The sequence below is a fragment of the Leptonotus elevatus genome, chromosome 4, assembly GCF_054856555.1.
Source record: "Leptonotus elevatus isolate MCC_2025b chromosome 4, RoL_Lele_1.0, whole genome shotgun sequence".
In the NCBI taxonomy this organism is placed as follows: domain Eukaryota; kingdom Metazoa; phylum Chordata; class Actinopteri; order Syngnathiformes; family Syngnathidae; genus Leptonotus; species Leptonotus elevatus.
In genome coordinates, this window is record NC_141242.1 from 26,274,992 (window position 1) to 26,285,701 (window position 10,710).

Here is a 10,710-nt window from a genome sequence, read left to right on the forward strand (position 1 = left end):
GTCTCTGTTATTTATTTATTCACTTACCTACTTCTTGTTATTAATTTATTGATATAAATTGTATTTACTTGTATACTTACTACGTTTGTTTTGTTGTTCTTGTTTTAATTATCTTATTATATTAATTATGCATGACTGATTTCTGTTCCATGTACAGCACTTTGCATACAGCAATGCTTGTTTTAAAGTGCTTTACAAATAAAGTTGAGTTGAGTTGAATTGCTAATTGGCAGCGGATTTACTGTAGTTCATTTCATGTGAATTTCATTCCGTGGTGCATTTCTGTAACAATCTAAATTCCTGATTTACTGTAAATACTTCAGAATTAGTCTCACACTTGACGTGGCCCCGCTTGTTTGTGGAAGAGAACACTACAGCTAAGTGTTTTGCAACAATTGGAGGCGTGGTTTGAGAAAAGATTCAATGAAACCAATGACTTTCACTGTTGAATATTCACTTTTTGACCTTGTTTGGGAAGGTCAGGCCAAAAAAAGAAGAAAAACAACAACCAATATCTCCCACTCATATTTTTGTCTTTGGTTACGGACCAGAAATGGATTGTGCAATTCCTAGATTAAAAACCAACACCTTTTTCAGCCTGTTACACCCGGCAACTCATAAGCTAGATCATACTGAATGAAAATTGCATCCCACTTGTGCTGGAAATGTCAATAGAAACGCCTGTTTCACACCCCCCCCCCCCCCCCCCACCACCACACACACACAGACATTAGGTACGGTTTACTGCACAATCTGTAACCCAAGAGCTTTATGAAATATTTTGCAGTGGTGTACAAGTATACTGCATAGTAACAAGACTGGATTCCCTCATGTAACTGATTGAGGTAAGCAAAATATTTGACACATTGCTCTCAGTGTGTTGCAGTACCCTAGTCCACACCCAATACCATACACATGCATCCCTCACTGTTTATTATCTTTTTTTGTTTGTTTATGGGTTTTGTATTGAACATATAAACATGAAGAAAACACAAAACACATTACAAGTATAAAATATAAGTTGAAGAAAAAAGAAAAACAAGAATAGGAGGAAAGAGAAGAGTTTATATGTTCAAAAGGGGTAGGAGGAAGTAAAACAATTATCTAGTCCTACCCTTTCTTCGTTTTATGTTGATACAATAATAAGGTTAATGTATTTCAACAAAAGAAAATGCATAAACCTAGTCATATATACACATGCACTTTAACATACGCACATTTGCCAGCGACACATGTACATGAAATTCATAGGCATACACCATAATACATTTATAAATCATATCCTCATACTCACATATACAATTTTCATTACACTCAAACCAATACATCTAAAGAAATTACAGCATATATACAATTTTAACAGCTCATGCTCTGCCGTAAGTAAAACTAAAAATTAACTTTGCTTTTGAACAGTTTTTTAAATTCAGCAAGTGACTGACATCTTTTCAGGTCAGTTCCAAAATTATTCCACAAATTAACACCTTTTACAGAAACAAACCTTTGCTTAATATTTGTTCTTGTTTTGATTTTTTTGTAGATACTTGTACCCCTTATGTTATAAGGACTCTCTCTAATTTCAAACAGCTTCTGAGTACTGTGGCAGAGTAGATTGTTGTGTACTTTATACATTACTTTAATTCAGATTATTAAAGTTGATTACCTTTAATATCCTTTACTGAGAACATAAAGTGCACCTCAAAAATATTTGTTAACCAGCTTTATTGAACGATGCCACAAAATGGCATCTAAAAGATCAGTCAGTAAACTCAATGTAAATGTAGCATGTAAATCTAAATGCAGCTTAACAAAGTTTAAATACAATAATAAACTGTTGTCAGCTTACTCATGAAAACACAACCTAATTCTAAAATAGCATTTCCTCTAAAAACTGATTTGTTCTGCTCAGTCTGACCCAATGGGAGCCAGTATTATACTTACATAATACATGTAGATTTGATGGCGAAACAGACAAAAACTCATCTGAAAATAACTTGCAATAACGGTGCTTTTTTTTTTTTAAACAAAGGGAAAAGAATATATGCAGTGAGTATTGTTGTATGTGCAGTCTGCATATGTTGCAACCACTTAATGTGCAAATACATTGTTTAAAGGTTTATAATTACCATGACACTGATTCTAGTTTCAGTAGTTTCTGTGCTGTTTTGCATTGCGTCCGAGGACAAATATAATCTATTTGGTTAAATAAACAAGGTACTAGTCTCTTTGTTTCATGTTTACTTTTAAAGTTAGAGGGGTATGAAGCACTTTACCTCTTTTTTTTAAGAATACTGTAGGCCAGGGGTGCTCAAGTTTGGTCTTCGAGAGTCCCTACCCAGCCTGTTTTCCATGTTTCTCTCCACTCAGGCGAGGCTTCATGTGGTGCTGAAACAGGGTGATAAACTTCTCAAAATGATGCATAGAAAGATCTGGATCACTATTAACAATGGTAGTAAAAGCTAACTACTCAAGATAACGTACATTGGTCTTCATTCACTAACGGTGCGTACACACAAATTTGTGCTTAAATCGTGCGTAGGCACGTTTGAGGCACAAATCTGTGATTCGTCAACATGTTTGTACTTCAATTTGTGCATACTCTGTGAGCAAATTGTAATTGCATATGCGCAAATAATTAACTACTTGGGAAAAAAGATGTCACACCACAACAACAGTCAAAATGGTGTTCAGTAAAAGTAACCTACTGATACAATTAAGTCAACACAAATACCCACCCCACTACAAACTTCGCTGACAAATCAAGTACAAGCTGCTTAATAGAAGCAAAGGCTTAAAATTATTTTAACTCATCTGTACCAGCACTGCAGCTTTGCTTAAGTTTTTAGCTTTGACATGTTAAAAACATTTTAAACATTTTATTTTTGTTTTTTTTGCATTCAGTAGCTTTAATGTTCGTTGGTTACATTGATAAGAAATAAGGAAGGATGATGGGAAAGAAATTAAATACACATCAATTTAAAGTTGTGATGTACCGAATATTCGGCCACTGAAAAATTTCGGCTGAAAATTGCAATTTTTGGCATTTGGCCGAAATAAAATTAAAGCAGAAAAAATATGGCCGAAATAGGATGTTGTGGTGACGCAAGCAACAACAACAAACGCTGCAAGCAAGCGTCTGTTTGAATTTAACAGCGAAGGCGGGGGTGAGTGTCCGTCTTTTCTTCTCGCTGACTTTTTACCGTGTGAGTTTGCACCGGTCGGTCGCAGCAGCTCCCGTGGTCATTGCGCACACGGGAGAGGGGCGTCGCTTGGTGTACAACATTTAAGCGGGTCGAAAAAAGACAAAAACTGCCGTGTATTGCAGTACAGGTGAGCCACTTTCTCCTGCAGTGCCTTCCCTTTTTATTTTTTTTTATAGGAGCCCCTCGAACGCTTCCACTTTTTCACTGGCATCCCGGTGGCCGTGCTAAATACTTTAGCTAATGCTAGCCCTATTGCTATCAACAATTTTAAACACGGAAACACTTTCCGAAGCCGATTAGCTGGTGCGAACAAATGTATTTATTTTTAAACGTTCGTGAATCTGTGAATGTGCCGATTTTAAGTGCGCCACAGCTTGTCCTGTGTGCAATCGCACCGCCAGAAAATGCTCAACCCTCATTTGGTGTTTAATGTACCTTTGGCCAACATGTCTGCGGTGTGGGCACATTTCAATTTATATTGTGCTTGGTTAAAATATCAGTGCTTAATAAATATTTTATAATATTCTAATTTAAATTTATTATAATATATGCAATGATAGTAAAAATTGGCATAATTATTTTTCCGGTGTTTCGGTTTTCGGCCAATAATATTTCATTTTCGGTTTTGGACAAATATTTTCATTTCGGTGCATCCCTACTTTAAAGGGTTGTTAGTTGCTACATGTTGCTATGCTCATGTAGGCACCAACCAATAATAAGGGGTGTGAAAACACACATGAGGAACAAAGAAACACATAAAAGGCATGCCAAAAAGTAGGCACATGCCTGTCTGGTTCCGGCGCCTCTAAGTCAGCAGTGATATTTTTTATGGGGTCAAACAACATGCTGCAGAGATGAACACAAACACCGTAATAATTTACAACACAAAGAAAGATACTTAAAATTAATTTGTTTATTTACCTTTACAAAAATATTGGTTTTGTTTATTTTTACAATAAGAATATTTTAATAAAAATACAGCAAAAGGAAACTGTCATTTCAATAGTAAATAAAAGTAATAATTAAAAAAATATATCCTGACTAGAATATGCAGAGTTATGATTTTCACCAGAACAAATTATTTTTGTATATATATTCTTTCTTCCCCCCCCCCCCTTTTTTTTTTAAACAGTCCATGGTGTTCACATAAACAAACAGAGAAGCGCTGCAGTGCCACTGGCCAAACCAACAAAGGCTAAGAGGACATTCCACACTGTAGACTCCAGGTCATCTTCTTTGAAGAATTCTACAAATCCGTCCTGATGAGGAAAAACAAGGATGATAAGTTGGAGAGTGCAGAAATCACAGAGGATACATTTGGCATGTTGCTCACCCAAGCATTGTGCTGCACCAGCCAGGTGCGTTGGTGTGACAGCAGGTAGGTAGAGACCTCATGGGCCACCAGCTCCACGCAGCTCGCCTGCTGCTTCTCCTGAGACACCACAGCGGCGAAAGCCACCAGGCTGGCGATGCGACACCAGTTGGTGGCCCCGTCCGCAAATTGAATCTTGGCCACCTCGCTGATGAAGGTCATGTCGTGTCCTCTTCGGTCCAATGGTAGTTTGTTGATGATGCCTTCAAGACAAATGGAAACTCTAAGAAAACATGCTCATTTAGCTACATATTTTATTGATTGATTACCCCCGGTACATATAAAACCCTCTGGGCTATGACTTAACAGTGGGATTTTTGTGTGATTGTCTTTAATTTCAAACTCCTGCTCATATATAAATGCATCAATAGTTATACCGTTTACTAAGATTGCACCGTTTACCTCTATCATGATGACCACTTTCAGCCCATTGAAGCTTTTGAAAACAACTTTTTCAAACTCATTATTCTGAGTTTAACCAGAGACTACACTTAAAAATATTTACCACTTTTATGTCTTGTACCAGATTACAATATTACATTTTGGGTAGTAGAGCAATTCCATGACATTTTACTTGGTTTTCAAGACAGGCGTTTAACGGCTTAATTATGGAGCAAATGACTGAAACATATCTGATTTTGATAAGGGCAGTAGTCCCTCTGCTCGCTGAAGGAGGATTGCACAATATGCTAAATAAGAGAAAAGGCAGGATTTTGCCCTACCTGAAAATTTATTTTTTGATTACTGTCTGTGATTGTGCAAACAAACAAAAGCTGTATGTAGTAAAATAACAATATTCTTTTCTTTTTTTTTTTAGATGCACCTTTAGATTAAAAAAAAGCAAAGTAACAAAATGGCAGCGTTCAAAGAACATCAAAGAGCAAGACGTTATTAAAACATCACAGAGCAAGTTAAACTAGTAGGCAACTTAAAAAGTCAATCCAAAGAACAGTACTTGCATACAAGCATACACTTACCAATTTATCTGAACTTGTGCAGTAACATAACAATAGTCTTTTTTTTTTTAGATGCACCTTTATATTGAAAAAAGTGACCATAGATCAATAACAACAACATGGCAGCCTAACGGTTAAACGGTTCATATAAATTTCTTGATGTACAGTACATCAAAGAGCAACACGTTAAAGAGGCTATTAAAAAGTGAATCCAAAGAACAGTATATAAAATCATATAGGCTTACCATTGTATCGGAACCTGTGCTTGTCCACCAGCATCGTCACGACCCTTTTCATCGTAGACAGGGCTTTGCTTTGGTTCCAAGCAGGCTTGGACAGCCCGGTAAAGTCACTGAGGAAGCGGCCGATGAGTCGCCTTGTGTTGGTGTCCAGGTCGGCGAGGGTCTGGAGCGGCGGCGGCGAGTTTTCGATGTCGCTGCTATCAGGGAGACCTTTCACCTCCCATGGCTCACCGGGTCCGGACTTCGGTGTGCAGTGGGAACCAGCCGTAGCGTTTAAGTAGACGACCAGCTGCCGCTGCGGTGGCACGACACCTTCCACATATGCATTTTGAGGCAATGTTAAAGCGTCCATGAGTCCTATGTTGGTGTTTCGCGGCATCAAGCGTCTAGTCTCCGGCATCCCGTCCATGTCGAGTGTCGCTAGGTAACAGCAAAGATGTGAACGTTCTGCCTTTATGTCTACGCCTCCTGCAAGCAAGGAAAGTTATGCGCATGCGTATTTTATCCGCACGTCGGCCATCTTAAGTTGCCACTCAGCAAGCACGCCAAATCGCATTGTTTTATTTTCTTTCTCTATGGCGAAAATGCCACAGTGTGGGGTGTACGATTGTATCAATAAGTGAGCGAAGTGTCTATGCACATTTCAAGGGTAACAATGGTATTATACTTTTTTTCTAATAGCTTAAGGTATATCTTCTAGTGCTACTCGGAAGATTCGTCTGTATCATGTTGTCAACAAAGCAAAGCCCATCAGGAAAAAAATAATGGTGCGAAATATAAACCTAAAAAACTCTGAAAGTCACGGTTCACGATACTGAGATGTATAACTGTGAATGTTTTCAATGGAAAAAATATATAATAGTGGCAGCGTAAAATGGCTGCCCTCTGGCTTCAGCTGCGAGGGGCCAGAAAGTTATGCTGCATTCGAGGGAGGTGTGACTAATCCTGAACCACTCAAGATTGTCGAAATTCCGAGTGGACATCAAAGTGATCCAGGTGAATGTAAACATTGCAACAAAAATGACTGATTCTGATTTTGTTGTTGTTGTTGTCGTTCTGGTGAATCATCACAACACGTTTTTACCTCCAGCACACCTTCCTTCATAATTTACTTTATTTGTATAAAGGGATACAACTTCAAAGCATTTGCATTAGTACAAATCGGCAAAAGGAAACTCTCCGCTCATCGAAAAAGCATTGGACTTTGGATCTTTGTAATTTGATTTGGGAGGATTATTTTGATTTCAAAATGTGATGAAATGTCGTTTTGACTAATACAATCTGCCTGGTTTGTATGCTAGTCACAGACAAAAGCAATACAATATGTCTTGTTTTCACTGTGTAAAGGAAGCATTTGCATTGTGTTGCATTGCGGAAATATCTCAAATGCCCGGATGTTAGGAATTTTCAATAACTAAATTAGTGTAATTATAAATAAAAAGTTATGTGTTGATAATTTTGTAAATTGTTTTGCCATTTTCGGTTTATGTCTTCATGAGGGTCGCCATTGTCGAGTGACGTCTGATTGAAGCCAGTTAGTGAAGCCAGCAATCCTTTTTGTCATGATCTCGTTTTCTGCGCACTTTTGCTGGTTGGGGGTCGTAAAAGTTGGACTTCCCACTTTTCGCGAATGTTTCTCGCATGGAAAAACTTGAAGTTTGTTGCTGTTAGTAAACATAACATTCAAAACTGACGCTCGAGGACGCAGCCAACCAGGAATGAGCGTGAAACCAACCCACCAATCAGGAGCGGGCATTCGCACAGCAAAATGTGCATATGCCACTGGTAGTAGCTTAACTCCGTGAATCGAGGAAGCAGCCAACCAAGAACGAGCGAGAAACCAGCCCACCATTCATGAGCGGGCGTGCGCACAGCAAAATTTGCATATGCCAATGACAGTAGTTTATCATCAAAGGACAATTTACAGTCTTCACTTACAAAGAAGCACATTTATTGGGCAATTTACCGAATTTGGTCACAAGTGAGTTAATGTTGTTTGAGGGACTGATTTGAGTGTGTGACTACACTACAGTCAAGAACGGAACAGGGAGAAAGAAGTGCCCATCAGTCAAAGGTTACCAAAATGTTGGGTTCCTTAAGTTTACAGTGTTATAATGGCTTGCGAATACGAATATTCAAGAGCTGCTATTGGCCACAACTAACGCCCAGTTATTCCGAGCAACAAGTTACAACTATTTACAAGATGTGCTGCACTTTGCGTGTTTAAACAAGCTGCGATGATACAACACTAATTGCAAAAACTGTATAAAGTACAATAAATAACAGTATAACATTAAAAAAAAAAATAAGGAAAACGAATATACGAATTTGTGTCGGTTTTTCAAAGTTTCAACATGAAATTAATTTGACGGAACTGCATGTCGATCGTCTGTGTTTCAGGTAGGACGTTGTTATGTACCGGACCTATTCACATTCTGCCTCAAGTGCCTCCGGTGGTACCGTGCCTCCTCATAGTTGCTTCTCTACCGTGAAAGCCGTATCACCATGCCTGTTGACACCAGACGAGTACGCGGTCCAGAGGTCTCCCAAAGTCCGTCTTTGTTTGCATGTAAGCCGGCGGCGGTCTTCTCCTCGCACGGTCCCCGAGCAGGCGGCCGACAGCGGGACCAGGTGGACGTCCGGCCTGTTTTTGTCAGGTGCGGGCTAGTGAGCCAGGCTAAGGGCTCCGCGTACATGGAGGCTGGAGACACCAAGTTGATGTGCTGCGTTTATGGTCCCAGAGAAACGGAGCGTAAAGATGAGACTGATATGAAGTGTGGAAGGTAATCTTTTTTTATTTTCTTTTTCTAAGCTATTTGTTATTTAATTATGATCTGTCGCTCATGAATTATATGTGGTGGGGAAAAACAACAACAACCTTGCCAGCAAGCTGAATTCTCGCGGTATTTGTGAGTTCACAAACTCCGTAGAATGATTATTTATCATTCTACTCCCTCGAGTTCATCACAATTATCAATCTGCCTTGCGAGGTTAAAAAAAACTTCTTAAGATGGACTTAATGTCAGCTCACTTAAGTGTATTTGTATTAAATTTTTCTGTATTTGTCTTTAATTGGAACCATAGTTTTATGCTTTGGTCCTTGCATTTTGGTTTTTGGGTGCTGCCATTTATTTTGGAAGGTTATGTTTAAAATACATGTGTGACATTAGGCCCCACTTTGAGATCTTCAGCAGTAACCAAAATTATGTCAAATTTGATAGTTTTCCTCATAATTCGATGCATCTGGGAAAAAGTTAAATTTTAACTTTATTAGTTCAAACTTGATTGTTTTGTTGATTTTTTTTTTGGGACAAAATTATACACAGTTAGCAATTTAGAATAGTGTTTGGGATGTCTTGACTCACAGTTCTGATTTCCGGGTCCCAGTTTCAGCTCATTGAATGTCCTCTCCGTGTGTGCATGGTTTTCTCTATGTGGGACAAGCAGCATATATAGTATTGAAATGGGTTGGTTGGAGAAATATACACTCCTCATAACATTTGGATGTCCCTATTTAGTATTGTGTGGGTCAGCAACAATGCATTTTTATGCTACTTTATATCTGTATGTTATACAGAAACATATTGACATTGATTTTAATTGTAGGATTTTTGTTACTATTTAAATTATAGAGCCCTCAACAAAATTGTTGTTCTTTGTGTAACCAGGTTGACAACAGACATGCGGTTTGCTCCATTCTCTTGCCCCGAGAGAGGTTCCTGGATTCAAGGGAGTCAGGACAAGGACTTCTCCTTGATGCTTCACGAAAGTTTGCAGCCTGCCCTGTGCCTCCATAAATACCCCCGCTCTCAGATAGAGGTCAACGTGATGGTTCTTGAAAACAGCGGCTCAGTTCTAGCGCATGCCATCACCTGCGCATCCCTCGCGCTAGCTGATGCGGGAATCGAAATGTACGACCTAGTGCTCGGCTGCGCCATCCGCCAGGATGGGGCCTCTTACGTGGTCGACCCAACGTACGCAGAGGAAAACGGAAGCGGCTCGCCCAGTGGTGACAATCAGGGAAGACTGACTCTGGCGTTCCTCCCTAGCTTGAACCAGGTTTCTGGGCTGCAGTCCGATGGAGAAATGACTGAAGAGACACTCTCTGCTGGGGTGCGCACCTGCATTGAGGGGTGCTATAAGATATATCCAGTCATCCAGCAAGCTCTGGCCAAGGCAGTGCGACGGGCGGCCCCCCCACCATCAGAGAGCTGATGGAGTTAGTAGTTTACTGGGTCAGTGTCACTATAAAATGCCTTTGGGGTCCTCATCAAAATCAGTCATCATGAAGATGTAATAGTAAAATGAAACGGAGTTCTTTCTATTATTGACTTAAAGTGTCCACAAGTTATTTGATAAAACAAGTGATTGTTATTATGTACTGTATATTGTATTTTTATACGTGAACATTTTGCATGTGTCTGTGAAACATGTCCGCCCTGCCATCTTGTCATAACTGAATTCTTCTCATGTTTCATTCACATTGGGACCAGCTTTGCTGCTTTTGTCTTGAGTGGAAAACATAGGACATTGCAGATGGAACTACTTTAATCTCAAAGGGTACCACATGCTCTGAACTGTGTGACCTTGCTTGAACTGATCCAGTATTATCTAACAAACCATGGGCAACGTATAGCAATGAGAACTGAGTGCATAAGATCACGTTTTTAACGCCTCCCTCAAGATACTTCACCATATGAACAGCAATGTTTCTGTCACCAGAATAAAAAAAAACCTGACCTACCTGTTACTGCTAACGTTCGATTTATTTGGAACTATAAATTTAAGTTAGGGCTGGGCAATGAATCAAATTCATTTGTCATTTTAAAAATGTAATCTTTGAAAATGATCAAAATCTTGAAATCAATGTGCATATTAATAAATACACTTATGTCCTCGTCTGTATTAGTGAAACCTGTTCTTTGTTTCTGTTACATTTC

The 10,710-nt window shown here is 39.1% G+C and overlaps 2 protein-coding genes across 2 annotated transcripts; one reads left to right on the top strand and one right to left on the bottom strand.

Moving 5' to 3' along the window:
• Positions 1-4,297: 4,297 nt before the first annotated feature.
• LOC147176398 (induced myeloid leukemia cell differentiation protein Mcl-1 homolog) lies at positions 4,298-6,227 on the bottom strand. Its single transcript, XM_086074015.1, has 3 exons — positions 5,774-6,227; positions 4,534-4,775; positions 4,298-4,459 (listed from the first exon to the last, which is right to left on the bottom strand). The coding sequence occupies exons 1-3, from the start codon at positions 6,177-6,179 to the stop codon at positions 4,343-4,345; spliced, it is 765 nt and encodes a 254-aa protein (XP_085930141.1). The 5' UTR covers positions 6,180-6,227; the 3' UTR covers positions 4,298-4,342.
• A 1,943-nt stretch (positions 6,228-8,170) lies between these two features.
• exosc6 (exosome component 6) lies at positions 8,171-10,675 on the top strand. Its single transcript, XM_086074012.1, has 2 exons — positions 8,171-8,553; positions 9,439-10,675. Exons 1-2 carry the CDS (start codon positions 8,276-8,278, stop codon positions 9,983-9,985), a joined length of 825 nt encoding a protein of 274 aa, XP_085930138.1. The 5' UTR covers positions 8,171-8,275; the 3' UTR covers positions 9,986-10,675.
• The last annotated feature ends 35 nt before the right edge of the window (positions 10,676-10,710 follow it).